General features: G+C 55.8%; 5 protein-coding genes across 5 annotated transcripts; 1 reads left to right on the top strand and 4 right to left on the bottom strand.

The window, feature by feature from the left end:
* Positions 1-2534: 2534 nt before the first annotated feature.
* LY79DRAFT_526212 (ubiquitin-conjugating enzyme) lies at positions 2535-5871 on the bottom strand (the record flags this gene model as incomplete). The annotated part of the gene is made up of 4 exons (XM_060555818.1): positions 2535-3148; positions 3213-4673; positions 4787-4995; positions 5057-5871. 4 exons carry the CDS (start codon positions 5869-5871, stop codon positions 2535-2537), a joined length of 3099 nt encoding a protein of 1032 aa, XP_060408845.1.
* Positions 5872-6700: 829 nt separating this feature from the next.
* On the bottom strand, positions 6701-8588 carry LY79DRAFT_594088 (family 6 glycosyl hydrolase; the record flags this gene model as incomplete). Its single annotated transcript, XM_060561644.1, has 7 exons — positions 6701-7080; positions 7250-7292; positions 7347-7575; positions 7631-7661; positions 7717-7964; positions 8035-8439; positions 8497-8588. 7 exons carry the CDS (start codon positions 8586-8588, stop codon positions 6701-6703), a joined length of 1428 nt encoding a protein of 475 aa, XP_060408844.1.
* Positions 8589-10621: 2033 nt separating this feature from the next.
* Positions 10622-12026, top strand: LY79DRAFT_673795 (AP-2 complex subunit MU; the record flags this gene model as incomplete). The annotated part of the gene is made up of 2 exons (XM_060564222.1): positions 10622-10958; positions 11053-12026. The coding sequence occupies 2 exons, from the start codon at positions 10622-10624 to the stop codon at positions 12024-12026; spliced, it is 1311 nt and encodes a 436-aa protein (XP_060408843.1).
* Positions 12027-12446: 420 nt separating this feature from the next.
* Positions 12447-13577, bottom strand: LY79DRAFT_526275 (uncharacterized protein; the record flags this gene model as incomplete). Its single annotated transcript, XM_060555823.1, has 1 exon — positions 12447-13577. The coding sequence occupies one exon, from the start codon at positions 13575-13577 to the stop codon at positions 12447-12449; it is 1131 nt and encodes a 376-aa protein (XP_060408842.1).
* A 376-nt stretch (positions 13578-13953) lies between these two features.
* Positions 13954-16084, bottom strand: LY79DRAFT_697981 (multicopper oxidase-domain-containing protein; the record flags this gene model as incomplete). Its single annotated transcript, XM_060564866.1, has 3 exons — positions 13954-15128; positions 15196-15262; positions 15335-16084. The coding sequence occupies 3 exons, from the start codon at positions 16082-16084 to the stop codon at positions 14452-14454; spliced, it is 1494 nt and encodes a 497-aa protein (XP_060408841.1). The 3' UTR covers positions 13954-14451.
* Positions 16085-16106: the final 22 nt, after the last annotated feature.

Raw genomic sequence — 16106 nt, 5'->3', positions numbered from 1 at the left:
CCAATACCGGTAGATGCCCCCCCCCCCCCATCGTCTCCTCCTGCTGCTGCATGCGCTGCACGTGGCAAACACATTCCACTCTATTCCGGCTGTTAGTCATATCCATCCATCGCTGGGCATAGAGTTTCGGCGGAGAGCAAACTCCCATCGGCACCAGGCATAATCGTTTCTGGGTTAATGTTCGCCCGCCGGCCTGCCTGTCTGCCTGACGTGGAAATAGATAGACCTTGCCGTTAACTTGGGTTTCAGACGTCGTCACCTGCTCTCTTCTAACTGTGTTACTGCGATCGTACTTGTGTGGCCTCATGAAAGACAGCTTTGGTAACGTACCTCAGTCATCTGCCGTCTATTTGTTGATCCGCTGCACCTCATCGCCTGACTATCCATAGTTTGAGCCCCGGGCAGCTTTCGATGGGCTTCGGGGCCTAATCAAGCAGGCCTCCCCCCATCCGTCTCTGCTGGTACAGCGATCACGGGCATCCTAATCTACAGCGCAGCCTGGCCTGTAAAAACCTTCCATCGTTAAGTTCCGATGGGCCAATCAACCCCCCCTATAAAGTCGTCTCCGAAAGTGCCTATCGCTGCCCTCTCTCATTTGGCTCCACACGCTATTAATTATATGATACCGAGTGTTCGTGATCTTGACACTCTATTTCCGTACGTAGCTGGGCAATTACTTTTTTTTTACCTGAGGCGGCGAACTGTACCCCTGGCCGCCTTGACTCGTGCGTCCATTTGACCTTGGAGCTGTTCCGACTCTCTGAGATAAAAGCTGGGGTGCACCAATTGCGATACATGGGACAAATGGCTATCCACCTGATCGCGGTCCAAGTCCGAACGTGCCCATCCGCCCCCTCTTCCACGTGGTTTCCCGCCATCTGGAATCGGACTCTTGGGACGCTTGGGTCGGGCAGCGAGCGGAGGGCAGGGGAGGGAGGGGAGTCTCGGTTGCAACATGCAACACAAAACGTTCAGGAACTTTTGGACGGGCGTGATTCCCTAATTACCCGTTATCTGTCACTGACCCCGTCGAAGCCGATCAGATATCACATCCACCACCTAGCAATCAACTCCTTTGCCACTCCCTTCCACACCCACGGTACCCGCCGAACAGCAGACCCTTGATACCGAAAAACGTGGCCTCGAGAATCGCTTCCCCTCTCCTCTTCCCCACCCTGCCGCATTTCACCTGGAAGGCTGCGTCGTATATAGTGGATGTCGTGTTTGCCGTGTCTTCGAAGCAATTCCGCCTGCATGCGCCTGCAAATTCCCCTACCTCGAGAGTTTGCCACTGTCACAGACGTTGCCCTGGTGTCCGTATCATCTACACGATGATCATTCTTGAGGCGTCCGTACTGGCAAGGCGGCGAGTCGTGACGGATGAGTTACCAACGGCGGCCCAGCCCTTGCGATTCCCTCGAGTCGGCAAGCATGTGAGCCTCTACCGCCCTTCGTTCCCACATGAACACAGCAGTTGCCGGGGAAACTTTATCAATCTACAGTCTGCCCTTTATTCCCAGGCACCATCGGTACTACCAAGCAGCCAGCCGTGAGCTCATGCACGGGAGGGTCTCCGGTAGCGCTATGACACCCACTGCTATATGGTTGCGAGGGGTCGGCAGATCTCTCAGGGAGACTTTACGGCATTGCTCCCTCTTGTCTGCTGGCTGGCAAGCTGCAATCGAAGCTTGGGTGCTGCCCACCTTGGTCCAAGAGCTTAACCTAGCGTCGTACGAGTTGCCTCCCTTGGACGTATGCGACTGCTAATATGTCATGTCACAATATTGACCAACGGGACGTTACAAAAACGGCTTCGTCGTCTGTAATTGGCCTGCATGGATGAGAGAAGGCCGTGGACGTCATGAGGCGCACTAGATGGCGTTTGGCGTAACCTTAGGAGACTGACTACCGCCAATGCCATTAATGAATGGGCTTGTTCTGCCGCGACCCCCAAGCGCCATTTTGCTCTCACCACAGCCCCCTGTCGAACGGTCAACGGTGGGCGTCCGGACATGAGACTGCGCCGTCGTCGCAGTTGGAAGTCCAATTCGTCATGACTAGCTCAACAGGTAGACAATAGGGATCGGCCAACATACCCGTGCCGCCTCGTGTATGCCCCCTTTCCAAAGAAAAAGCATGTTTCGACGCCGCGTTTGGCGACTGTGTACTTCACGGCCCCGAATGCCTGCCTCGGTAGCACGTTCACCGTTGCCCAAGACGGGGACGCCCGCGCTGTTGACGAGGCAGTCGAAGCGCCTAGTGCGCAGCACTGGCGGCAGTGGCGAGGGTAGCTCGAAGCGGATGTCTGTGTGAACACCATAGCGGGGGCGTAGGAAAGAGACGACGAACCACGTAATCTGTTGCGCTGGGCGATGCCGCTGCCAGCATAGTGGGAAGCAATATCAGTGAAAGCGAAGAAGATGGTGTGGCATGCACAGTGACATGGAGATACGTTATTATAGGTTTATAAGAAACTACCGTATCTGGAAGTGAGTTCCCTCCAGCCAAGTTTACATGCCGAGTAGAATCTCCTTCTACTCTGCTGTATCTAGATCAGATATCGAAGCAACGCTTTCGGAATCGTCCAAGCTCTCCTCCTGGTCTGCATCGGACACGTTCTCCGGAACAGCCTGGCTCTCTTTCTCACGATCAATCTGCACAAGAGACATGTCCTCTTCGGTCCGCGCCCACTCAGCAAAGCACTCCTTCAGCCTCAGGATCCCGACACCAAACCTCTCGGCCGCACGCTTTTCCATCATGATGAATCCCAACCCAGAACGCTCGAAGCTGACCTCCCTGTCGTTCTCCTTCTCCCAACGGATCGCGGTCTCCAAGATCCGGCGCCACCGCAACTCAAAGTGTTTGCCAACGACCTCGTCCCAGAGGTTGTTGACGGCGCCGCCGCCGGGGGCATTCGCCTTGCGGGCGCGGAGCCAGTCGCTCATGGCGAAGATGAGCGTGTCGGCGCGCATCTCCCAGTTGTACAGGTCGGAAACCCAGGTCTCCAGGCGGGAGTCCGTGCCGGGCTCGTTCCAGAGGGGCTCGGCGCAGAAGACCATGGCCTGGATGGAGACAAGGAGCTGCAGAAGGGTGGACGTCTTGGGGCACCATGGTTCGCCATCCCAGGTACCGAGGAGAGAGAGACATACTGCCGGCAGATGTTAGCTGTGGGACTGCGCCGTAGAGGTTGGAGCTCCGTGGGTTTGACTTACTCTTCCCGTCAATGTAGAGGTTCGGGTTGAACCTGCGCCCGCTCCGCGTCGTTTTGAACAGCATCACCGGCGGCACGTCGGGGTATTCGAGAGGACAAAAAAGGTCGAACTCGAAGAGTCCGTTCTCGTACGGCGTGCCCTCGGGACCGACGATGAGGACTTTCATGGCATCCAGACGCGAGCCGTGGTGTCGAACAAAGATGCCTTCTGGCAGGGAAGTCCGGAGTGTCGAAAGATCGTACACAAGCCTCTTGACACGACCGGTCTTTACAGCGGTTCCCGCGGTTTGGGCCAGCGCCTGAGAGAAGCTGTATCCCTCAAGCCAGTCGTCCGTCTCAATCTCGGCGACTTTGTTCAAGTTCAGCCAAGTGTGTATGTCTTCCATTTTCCTCTCGTCGGCTTGTTCTACACGTACAGCGTCGCTGGTGATTACGGTAGAAGCGCACGATGGAGTCGGAAGGCGGGCCGAACCAGGAACCTTTGTATATTCTGCATTATTGACGTTTGACGGTCCAGCGATATCGTCGGAGAAGTCACAGATGCGCCGGCACATTGCTAGGATGTTGGCGACGTCCTCGTTCTTAGGGTTCGTGTAATGTATTATAGCACGAGACTGGTCCGTCAGCGACGAGAGCAAGCTGACCAGCGACTGCAGTGTATCCTGCGGCGAGTCGTATAGCGCCTTATCCTTGCCCTTACCCTTGTAGCTTGCGGAGCGAGTCTGCCAGAAAGCGGACGAAGTGAAACGATCCGGGCCGAAGCACACCGGTAAGAGGGTCCGGCGGAGCGGATATTCGACACGGGGATCACGGACCAGAAGGGCTGAGAAGGGATGCGCAACAACGACCCGGATGAAGTCGAACATGGGCTGGTACACTGTGGCGCGGTACACGACATCTTCCACACAGTCGTTGCGGAAGAGCTCTGCCACCTTGATCATGAGCGGGCTGCGGCGGGCCATCGCCAACAATAGCTCTGGGGGGTTCTGGTCAAACTCGCTCGATTTCGCGAGGGAAGGCCAAACCTCCCGAAGCTTCGCAAAAAGCCCGGGGAGTACTTCGAAGTCCTTCTTTTCAGCAAACCGGGTGAATCCAGCGACGGTGCTGGCGTAGTCTCCCGGCCCCCCGTAGCCTGTGCCGACAGCCGACCCCGGCGCACGCTGCGGACATCCCGTAGACCTCGCTTGGGTTGAAGGGCCGGTCGAGGCTCCCGGAGGCTCAATCTTGGCGTTAACCTGACAGTCTTGGAGGAGGGAAGCTAAGTCGTCGTTCGGGTGGCCGTGTGGGCCGCAGAGAAGGAGAAATATGAAGAAAAGCCGAGCGGAGGAACAGCACCACGTAGAAGGGCCTGGGCAGCCGGCTGATCGCTGAACCAGGGCTGTGGCTCTCTTGTCTTTCTTCATGCAAGCCGGGCAGAAGTAGACACGGCATCTCTGGCGTTGGCATTTGAACACAGGGTGAGCTGACAGTACAAAATATTAGTGTCAAAGTGGCCCAGGGGACGCCTCTATGGTGTGTGCTTCAGTTGTATAAGGGGTTGTATAGACGCCTGGAAGTAAATGAAGTTGGACGTACGCTTCTTGGCAATCAAGATTCTATGGGTATACTCGAAGATGGCACCCGTATCAAAGGGCGCTCCGGTATTGTTACAGCCCGGACACCGGTGCTGGACCATGTGCTGAACAAACACTCGCAGCTTCTGCTCCTCTTCGCACGGCGGCTCCAGCAATGAGAGGTCCGGCTTCGCGGAGGCCGCTTGCGGTGGAATTGCGGCATCGTTGGTCCTACCCAGAAGTGTTACGAAGGGCTTACAATAAGACATGGAAGGAGGATGTATGAACATACGAGGTTGCCCGACCTGAATCGGGTTGTTGGGGAATGGGGTACTTTTGGTTCGAGGCCATGACCTCCCCGACAGCACCCATAATAGGATTCTTGGTAATATGTGTATGAGAGATTTCCATGTATCCTGGGGAGGTCATGGAAATCTTGGGATCTTGAATCCCTTTTCCGTAGGTGGTAGACTGTGTATTGCTTTTACCCCACGTCGGCACAGAGTTGACAGGAAGTATTTTGTTAATGGCAGGGAAGTCGTCGTATGACAGGTGAAAAGCGGAAGCCGAAGTATGGGCAGCCGGTGTCCCCGACTTGACGCTCTCACCTGGTTTCTCCAGTGGCGAATGCGGGCTAGACTGAGATGCAGAGCCGTGGCAATCTTGCCAGTGAAGGTGAAATTCGGCAAGGGCCTGGGCTGGGGAATACGACTGAGAGGGACCAGGAGCGTTAGAAGTGAGCTTTGAAAACCAGGCATTGGATGACGAAGAGGGCAGAAAATGGGAATGATCGTATGCAAGCGCGTCTTTCATCTCGATTTCCACATTGCTCTGCTTGCCCTGGAACCAAGTGCAAGGAGCCAGAGCCTTGGCAGTCTTGCTACTCTGGTGGCTCTTGTCTAATGAAGTAGAAGGGTACTCCATAGTCGGCTGTGGAAGATGCGGCACCGACTTCTTCTTTCTTTCCTTGAGCTCTTGCTCAAGGTTTCGCTTCGCCATTGGCTGACTGGGAGAAATGCCAGAAGGGGGTGAACTGAGCTCGTGAGCATCCTTACTGAGCTTTCCTTTCGTCAAGTAGTCGGCCAGCTTGGCTTTGTAATAAGACATCTCCTTTGGCCAGCGTTTCGTCTCGACCTCGTGGCTGCTCGCCGAGGCAATAGTAGCGTAAGTGTTTTGCTTGATGCCCTTTTTCTTGCCCTTTGAACCGCTCGAAATGTCAGCGGGGTACCGGAAGAGAGAGCTGGACTTGCGTGTATGGAAACCAGCTGGACTCCTACAGTCCTACGATGGATGCTGTTGCTTGCCTTTATTTCGCGTCCAAGACCCAAGTCCTCGACCGCATACGAGCCGGAAACAAGAACGACTCGGGCTTTCCAGAGCGCTCTGAAGAGCCAAAATATGCAAGTGAAGAAAATCCTCAGGATGCGATAGATCATATGCATGCCGAGGCTGTCCACAGCTCCGGGAACTCTCAAGGCTGTGGTCGGAAAAGGGTGAGATTTGGAGACCGAGACCGCATTGGAGTGGAGGGTATGATGGATGGTAGGGCGGCAGGCAGAAGAAACAGGGGAAATTTTTCCAAATGACAAAATTTATGTGGTATTGTCAGCCATGAAGGTAGTTGACCAGCCAGGTCTGACGCTGGCACTTTGAGTTTCTTGTTGTCATGGTATCTTAATTGCGGAGCCGAGGCTTATGGACGATATGATGATAGGAACAGACGCAGCCAAGGGGCCAAGACAGCTTATACGCCAGGCCATACAGAGCCATAAATCACATTTAGGGGGAAATTTTATGTAGCATCCACGCTGTATATACACGCTCGTCTCTGATATTTACGTAATCTATGTACAAGAAAGTAAACTGAGATATCCAGTCTAGGCGTTGGGCCATTTATCTCTGCAGAGAGATCTCAAGCAGCCACTTCGGGACGCGCTTAGAAAGCCGGGTTGGCGTTAACGAGCAGCTGCTCAAAGTAGGCCTGGAACCACGTGCCGGCCTCGGGGGCGGGCTTGAGGGCGTCGCTCTTGCCGCAGTTGAGGTCGTAGCGCGCGGCGGTGGTGTCCGAGGTGCCGTCGCTCTCACCGCCAGGCTTGACCCAGACGAAGGCGTCGACGAGCGACGAGCCTGTGTTGGTGGTAGGGCGGGTACCGAAGCCGGTGCCGATGGCGTTGCACCAGTCACCCCACGCCTGCTGACCGGTGGGCTGCTTGCCGGAGCGGCCCTGGTCGACGATGAACTTGGCGTCCCAGCCCCCGGCTGCAAGAAGGGGGGCGAGGGCCTCGATGTAGTGCTTCTCGTCGTAGTTGGCGTTGCCTGGGAGCAGTCAGATGCTATGTACTGTACCTCTGTGTATAGGTCAAGGAAGGGAGATTGAATATCCTGGCTGGTGGGCTGCATAAATGGGTCACGTGAATGAGCTGCCTCATCCACAGATACCATAGTCTACATCGAATCGGAAAGCAATGCAAGAGAGAATCGTTACCTTGAGTGTAAGAAGGTGCACTGCTAATGCTATAGCCATTATACTGTCCGTGGTCAGTATGCGAGAGCGAACGTTGCGGTTGGCGGAAACGACTCACGTTGGACACGTTGGTGACGATACCGCGCAGAGACTTGGGCTTGCCGGCATCGTTGTAGACCTTGGCGTACATCTGAGCAGCAGGGGGCAGGTTAGCAGTCCAGCCGAGCCAACCTGCATGGCCTCCATCGAGGTACATGGCCACGTTGGGAAGGTTGAGCTGTTTGACGGCGTAGTTGGTGCACTCGAGGTAGGCAGCCTGGGCACCGGCGCATTTGGGCACGTTCAAGCTATGGGCTTGTCAGCATATTTGGCCGAGGCACTACAAGTCGGGATTTGATGTACTTGGTAACGAGGTTGGCGAGAGAGTCGGGTTCTGATGGGAGTTAGAAGCTGTCTCATCCTGTCAGGCGGGTTGTATGGACACTCACCAATGGTGAGGATGATGCGGATGTCAGAGTACTTGATGACCATGGCGCGGATGTCGTCGATGTACTCCTTGTACTTGGCAACACCACCATCGGCAATGGACAGCTCGCCGTTGGAGGCGGCGGCAGCACAGTCACGGTCGGGGAGGTCGTAGACGACGAATTCGCCGGCGTAGTTGCCACCGGCCTGGTTGGCCTTACGGATATCGGCCAGAGTGGCGTCGACTAGGGGGATCTTGGAGCGGGTATCCCTGAGGAGTAACAGAGTGTCAGGAAAAACAATGGGGTTTTTCTTTTCTCTCCGCGAGATGGGCGACTTACATCCACATGAAGGTAGGAACCTTGGCGACCTTGGCGGCTGCGGTGGCCAGAGCCGGGCTCAAGGACGGAATAGCCAGAGTCGAGATCTCGGAAGCGTAGTATGAGTTGGCCCAGAGGTCAACGCCTACAAAAGGGTTGCCGGTGTAGGTAGCACCGCCGGCCGGAGGAGCAGTGGTACCGGTGCCGGCGCTGGTGGTGGAGACGGAACCGGTGATGGTCGAGGTGCGAGAGGGGCTGACGACCGCGGTGGAGCTTGTGCGGACGGTCGAAGAGGCGACTGTCGAGCTGGATGAAGGGGCGGCGCTCCCGGGGAGGCACTGGCTGTAGAATGGGTTGCTGACGGTGCAGACGCTGCCGGCGGCGCAGCAAGAAGGGCCGGTCCAGCCTTGACCACCACACTGGCCCCTGTGTCTTGTAAGAAGGTAACTCTTGGAGGCGAACACCATGGTTGGTTCCACTTACCATTGAGCCGCGCAAGCTTGTCTCTCCTCGATGGGGACGGCGAAGACGGCAGTACCCAGAAGGGCAGCGGCAAGAAGCGTGCGTGCAGCCATTGTTGCTTCGATTCTGAACCTCTTGGCGACGAGTTGAGACTAAGGGGGAGATGAGGTCTGTGGGTTGCAGGTATGGACTAGATGGTTGTATTCCGGCCTGGGACCTGGCCTTTTTATCATCATTGTGTCTCGGCAGCGGACATTCTATCCCTCTGGTTCATAAGCTGATCCTTTCGGATCGGCGGGATGGTCGAGTTCAGGGCTCATGGCGGGTGAGAGAGTGTGCCGCATCATCCTTGGAGCATAGCTTCGGCATCCTGAGCACTTGATTACCCCTTCGAGACAAGCGTAGGGAAATCAGGCGAAGGCGAGCAAGTTGCTGCAAGCCATGAGGGGCGAATTTGGGCCATGGGATAGACATCCGAAGCTTCAACGGGTGCGGGACGGACATCGTGGAAACAACCGAGTTGGGGGATGGCATGTTGAGTCGGGAACGAAGGCTGGACATAGATGGCAAATGTCGGCGACCAGGAACGGCCGGCTCTGGGTATAGTTGAGGGCATGAGAAGGGAACATCTGCCGACCAATGTGCGACGGGAAGACGAGCTGGATGCAACGGAGTCTAGGTCATCTCGGAGGTGACGCTCCATATTAGCCATGAACGGAAGAGCGCGTTGGTCATGGGGGCGCGGTGGATGTGGGGACGGTTAGGGAGGGTGGCACGAAGGGTCGGAAAGGACTCTGGATCGTTCCGAACAAATTACACCTGCGCCAAGGGGGGTGGAAGAGCGGCTTCGCCACCCGAGACATGGAAGCTTGAGGGCAGTTGTCCTTGAGCACACTCAATCTAGAGACGGAAGCTTCCTCGATGAGAGGGCGTCGCGAATCGGTCTACGGAGGGTGGTGAAAGCTGACGTATGGGATGACCTGCCGAAGGGATAGAATGACGGAGCGAAAGTGGCATGGCTTCAGGTACCAACCAGCGGGGAGAAAAGAGGGGGGTTGACGGAGACCGCAAGTTGGCGTAGGAGCCGCACGTCAGGGACTGGCAGCAGACGATTTGGGGAAATTGACTAGGGGTAATTGATGCATCGTGGCTGATTCCTGATGTGTGACAGGCTGACAGCAGAACAACAGACCGAGGGAGTGATGCCGAGTTATTCAGACCTGTCGGGAGTCAACGAGCGTTAATGAGACTCATGAGAGTTGTGAGCGGGATGCACTCGAGCCCAATTGCCTGTCTATCAAGCATTGATTGATGTCTTGCATTTCCAGGGCTATAGCAACGATCCATGTTGAAGTTTCCTTGAAGTTTCCCTCATGTTTCTCCGATGCTGGAAATCAATGACTCTGTGTTTTAGACGTCATGGCATTAGTTAGGGAACAATTGAAGCAAACGGTTTAACTTGTTTGGTCATGATATGTTGTCAGGTAATGATCGACAAGCATGGGAACATCGATATTAATGAGGCGGACTAGGCATGTGTGTATGCAAGCATCGGAGTTGGTCACAACTTGAAATAGAGGAAAGGAAGTACAGACAACTACAATGTTGACAATGACACAATGAGAGGGGAGGTGGAATGAGGATGAAAGGCGGAAGTACCAATATCTTTTCGCACAGTCTATATAGACTGTGCTGACATAATCCGCGCCGTCGCAGAGACGCTATCCCGGAGCCCGCTAAAACAGTCCCGCCAATTGACTGCCAGGTCACGTGAAGGGTAAGTGGATTACGTGATTTGATAGCTTGACTACGTACCGAGGCGACTCGAGCTTCACCGCCTGGACCCTCTCGCACGGCAGAATTTCCACGGTGCCCGAAACCGTCACCTCGATCAGTCGAGAGCTCCCCCTGACGGTTGACCGAGACTCCGTCGCAGTCCCCGCTGTCTGTCCCTCCGTCCCTCCGTCCGTCTGCCTGTTCCGCCCCGCGACCATCCTCGAAACACCAGCAGCAGCAGCACCACCACCATCTCGACCTCGACCTCGATCTCGACCAATAGCGTCCTCGCGTCTCCGAGTCGCCGACCAACCCTTCAATCCCCTGTGGTCGCTCCCGTCGCGCACTCGCCCCCCCGGTCATCGCCAATATGCTGTCCGGAATCCTCATCTTCAACCAAAAGGGCGAGAACCTCATCTTCCGCGCCTTTCGCAACGACTGCAGACCCAGGCTTGCCGACGTCTTCCGGATTCAAGTGATCTCGAACGCCCAGGTCCGGTCTCCCATCCTCACCCTCGGCAGCACAACCTTTAGCCATGTCAAGCATGAAAACATCTACCTAGTGGCCATCACAAAGAGCAATGCCAATGCCGCCCTGGTCTTCGAGTTTCTCTATCGCCTGATCGCTCTGGGCAGGGGTTACTTTGGCAAGTTTGACGAGGAGGCTGTCAAGAACAACTTCGTGCTTGTCTATGAGCTGCTCGATGGTGCGTCCGAAATTCCCATCACCTCCCCCCTCCGTCCATGTCATCACCGGAACTGGAACTCGGCCCCTTCCCCCCACTGACACTTCCGCCGCAGAGATCATCGACTTTGGCTACCCTCAAAACACGGAAACCGACACCCTCAAGATGTACATCACCACCGAAGGCGTCAAGTCAGAACGCGCCGCCGAGGACTCGGCCAAGATCACAATGCAGGCGACGGGCGCGCTCTCGTGGCGCAAGGCCGATGTTAAGTACAGAAAGAATGAAGCCTTTGTCGACGTGATCGAAGACGTCAACCTCCTCATGTCCGCGACTGGCGCCGTCCTGCGCGCCGACGTCACCGGCCAGATCGTCATGCGCGCCTACCTATCGGGCACCCCCGAGTGCAAATTTGGCCTTAACGACCGCCTGCTCCTCGACAACGACGGTCTCCTGAGCCTGCCAAGCGGGAACAGGATGGGCACCAAGGCGACCAAGGCCGCTGCCGGCAGTGTCACCCTCGAGGACTGTCAGTTCCACCAGTGCGTCAAGCTCGGCAAGTTCGACAGCGACCGCATCATCTCCTTCGTGCCCCCCGACGGCGAGTTCGAGCTCATGCGCTACCGCGCCACCGAGAACGTCAACCTGCCCTTCAAGGTCCACGCCATCGTTAACGAGGTCGGCCGCACAAAGGTCGAGTACAGCATCGGCATCAAGGCCAACTTCGGTTCCAAGCTGTTTGCCACAAACGTCGTTGTCCGCATCCCCACCCCGCTCAACACGGCCAAGATCACCGAGCGCTGCACCCAGGGCAAGGCCAAGTACGAGCCCAGCGAGAACAACATTGTCTGGAAGATTGGCCGCTTCACCGGCCAGAGCGAGTTCGTCCTGAGCGCCGAGGCCATCCTGACGAGCATGACGAACCAGCGTGCCTGGTCGCGCCCGCCGCTGAGCCTCAACTTCAGTCTGTTGATGTTTACGAGTTCGGGTCTGTTGGTGAGGTATCTAAAGGTGTTTGAGAAGAGCAACTACTCGAGTGTCAAGTGGGTGCGGTACATGACGAGGGCGGGTTCCTATGAGATACGGTAAGCTTTCGATCCTTCACCGGCAAGGGGGGCGGGGGCCGACATTGGCGTCCATTCATGAGCATCTGCTAACATCTGCACAGTTTCTAGCGGGGTAATCATGTGGGGTTTTCGAGCTTTGTGTGTGGTATATATGCATAGTACGGCGTCAAAAGGTATTCCCAGTTACAAAAAAGCCGGTGGGCTCCAGCACGTTTTGCCAACATTTGACGGCGGCCACGTTTGTTGTCAAGTCTCTTTGCCGGAGACGATAGTAATACAAGGTGTTCCAACCACTCCAGATCGCCTCATTGGCTCGCCGTGAGGTGCGGTTCGTCGTCACACGTCAGCTCCATCTTCCCTCGGCATTTGCTGCAACATCCGCCTATCTCTCAGCTTACCCCTCATCCGAGTACCTGTCTCTGTGGCTCTGCTTACTCTCGCATCAGGATGACCATCGCAGACACAAGCTCGGGGCCTCCCCGGCGAACCTTTTCGAGGCGCTATCCAACCTGCAGTCCATCAGCATGGTTGTGTCTACCCCTTCCACCTCGTCATCCTCGACCAGTAACACTTTTACCCCCTCGAAAGCCTGCTTATCCGCGTCCGCCTGCTGGCTCCGTATCATCTCATCCATTGCCGCCGCAAAAACATAGTTCGGGTGCTCATACGACCAGCCGAGCCCTTCGAAGTCGAACACCTCGCGATACGTCTTGCCGACGCCGTGTATGACCTCCGGCGCCCGAATCATGGCGCCGTCCGTATCCCGACTCTGCAGCTGTCGGTACAGAGGCCCGCGTGTCTGAAGCTGGTCGGCCCTGATGTTGTGCCGCTTGCATCGCGTGCAATGCCCGTGGCAGTGGTCGACCAGGTATAGCACCTGGAGACCTTGCTGCAGACAACAAGCCAAGTACGCCGCCTCCTCGTGGACCACCGCCCCGATCGCCGGCGGGGCCCATGCCTCCGCGACGTCGAGGGCGATACGCCCCGCACCGCGCAGCGTCTCAGCCATCTCGACACTCCAAGGGCCCTCTAGCAGCTCGGTGAGTTCGTTTGTTCTAGACGCCTCGAACTCGCCCAACAGCACCCCGTCGGTCAGGTTCATAATTGCTCCGCCGTCTCTAAATCGTAAGAACAGCACATCGTTGTCGTTGTCGTATTCGATCCTTCTATCTCGACCCGGGAGGTATACCGTGTTGACGCTCTTGCTGCTCATCCTCCTCTGCACTGCCGCCGACGCTTCGGAGCACGTCAGTCGCATCGTTGAACGGAGTCTGTACACGGATGGATCGTATGCGTGTCGCGCAACGCGCGTCTGCCGTGCTAGCTCCGCCGGCCCGACTTCCAGGGTGTCGAGGAACACGCATTCGCTGTACTTAGTCCATCTGTCGTGGTTACTCCTCGTCATGGCTCCGTCGGCGCCGAGGAAGGCGCGCTTGCTGCGGCCGCTGTCACGCCACGAGGGGAAGCAGACGTCGAAGATGTGCATCGACGTTCCGGCAGCCGCCTCGTCCCAGATCTTGAGACGGATCTCGGGCGGGAGGTCGGGGAATCTGGCGAAGGAGCCGGACGGCATCGCGGGCGGCTGCGGACGGGCCCGGGCGGACTTGGGTATATTCTCGATGTACGATTGCAGGTTTCGTGGGAGTTGATGGAGGCACTTTTGCAGGACCGCCGCTGATATACACCCCATTAGGTGCTTGGCGCGCAACGTAGCCCACCAGCTAGAGACCCATTCGAGGGAATCCGCGGCCAGCTCACACATCTCATCCATGCTCACTCTTGCTCGTGACTCTTTCGGTCGCAGTCAATTTCATGCTGTCTCGTAGAGGAACAGAGGGCCGCGAATCGTTATCCTCTGGGATACTTGTATGCTCGCCCGCCCGTCAGCCTATTTTCAGCACTTGTCCAAGCGAAGAGGGATTTACGCGCCGTTTGTGCCTCCACGTATCGAAGGAATGGCAGTCAGCGCCGCCACCGGTCCGCAGGGTAAGCCTTACCGTATAAGCCTTGATATGCCTTAGTTTGCGGTCACCACACCCACCACCCGAAGCCCCGGCGCTGATTGGTCGGGGTCCATGTTGCCAGTACAAACAATGGGTGAGAGATATGCGTGCAGGCCTAGTGGACACCAGCTGAAAGAGCCATTGTGTGGGGACTGGTCTGAGAGGGGGGGGGCATGGGTTGTGATCCGGCCAGTTGTTTACCATGTAATCTAGTTTCGACAAACAACTAGGAAGCAACGGTCTTGGCGAACCAGGACTCGAGCTAGGATGTCGACTGAGCTAAATTATCCCCTCGACTGCCTGTCACGGGGTAAGTGCCGTTGGAATGCTTCCAGGCTTATATGGTCAAGTATCTTGGGAAAGCTGACGGCACCTATGGAGGGAGCGGCTTCTTTACCGACGTTTGTACCGGTTAGCTGTATCCGTCCCTCCGCCCGGGCCCTGCTAGGGAGCCCTGTCCAAACCGTCGGCTAGGAGTACGGCTATTTGGCCGTATGCACCATCTCCAACTGTCCAAGGCACGACGGGCACGATCTGATTATTGATGGCTGTGTCAGAACAGTCCGGGCTTACCTCCCACGCTGTAGTGCTAGGCTCGACGGTGCTGGTATATTCATATCGCAGGATGCACGTTTTCATGTAATTCTCCTTGTCGCCTATGTATTTCAAGATAACGCCGCAGCGGTCGGCGACCCATGTTCTAATCCAGTAGTTGCCGTCATCGGGCAATGGGTTAGCAGAGGGGTACGAGCTGTTGACCACTGGCGTGGCTTCCACGATAACATGGCACCTCTGGCCAATGGCAATGAGACTCGAAGTTGCATTGAATGGCTTGACCGGAACGAAGTCGGCTTCGATGACAGTGAAGTTGTGGTTGTCGATGGAAAATACAAAGGTGGTATCAAAAGACGTGTTGATGAGACGCAACAGATAGCGCTTGGCCCGCGTCGCAGGGTTGGGCTTGATGTTGTCGAACCAGACCTCATAGCCTCGGGGGATCTCAGTCGTGTTTGCGGTCTTGCCACCCGTGAATCGGACTATGTTTCCCAGCCCACCCAGTAAGATATCTTCCCTATCCGGCTTTCGGCCCGGATGGATATTCTCGAACGCACTATTGTTTGCTAGTGCCTAGCCTTTAGTATCACTTGCAAGCATACATAATGATAGTGGCCTCTGGCTGCAACTCACCCCAATCAGTCACGGTGATTGGCTCGATGGCCTCGTCGTATGGGAAAGATGTTGGTCCGTGAATTTCCTACCACCGAACCAAGTCAGCAAGTGCCTGCGAAGGACCTGAATGCATCAAGGAGGACCAGAAATCACTTACTATAGGTGCTTGTAGTCCATCAGCATATTGCACTGAATAGTGGCTATGATACCATGAGCTGCCATACTGCGTGGCATTCCACTTGTACACGAAGTGGCTTTGCGGAGCGATGGGACACTGTGTGATTCCATTGATACCGTCCATGTGCATAGTCTGATTCTGTCGAATACCGTGCCAATGAATACTGGTTCCGTTGTAAGCTAGCTTGTTGTGAACATGAATCCCAACCTCATCTCTCCAACAGGCTTCTATAAGAGGCCCAGGCCAAAGGTCGTTGAACAGTTTAGCTCCGTTTGAATCTAGGCCGTTCGCATTGATATCCCCGTCAGTGACGTTGAGATGGTATATGCGGGTGATGCCTTGAGGTATATTGGTCTCGTAGTCTGTGTTTATATTATATTCTTCTCCTGTGTCTGGGTCTCGCAGCCAGCAACTCCTATTGTCAGGTGTGCTGCATGATTTGAAGCCTGTCGTCAGCGTGTAGTTGCAAACGAATTTGACAATGTTGCTGCCGAGACGAGTGAAAATGGGATGTCCATGCTTCGTCAAAGTATCAATATGGAGCAAGCTGGGCCTGCCTCCGAAACGGCACTGCGCTACATCTCCAAAGGATGGAGAGCCGAATAAGAATTGGGCGGCATCTATGATGATAACCCAAATATGTCGCAGGGCCAATATCTTGGCCTGGTGTTTTCTAGGAGGTAGGTCCGCTGCGAGTATGGGAAAGACAATCAAAGCCTGATTATACATAAAGGAACTCCTCCGATGGCTT

Source organism: Colletotrichum navitas (genome assembly GCF_030913465.1).
Source record: "Colletotrichum navitas strain CBS 125086 chromosome Unknown LY79scaffold_97, whole genome shotgun sequence".
Taxonomy (NCBI): Eukaryota; Fungi; Ascomycota; class Sordariomycetes; order Glomerellales; family Glomerellaceae; genus Colletotrichum; species Colletotrichum navitas.
Note: the sequence above shows the minus strand (reverse complement) of the source record. Positions and strands in the feature narration are given on the sequence as shown.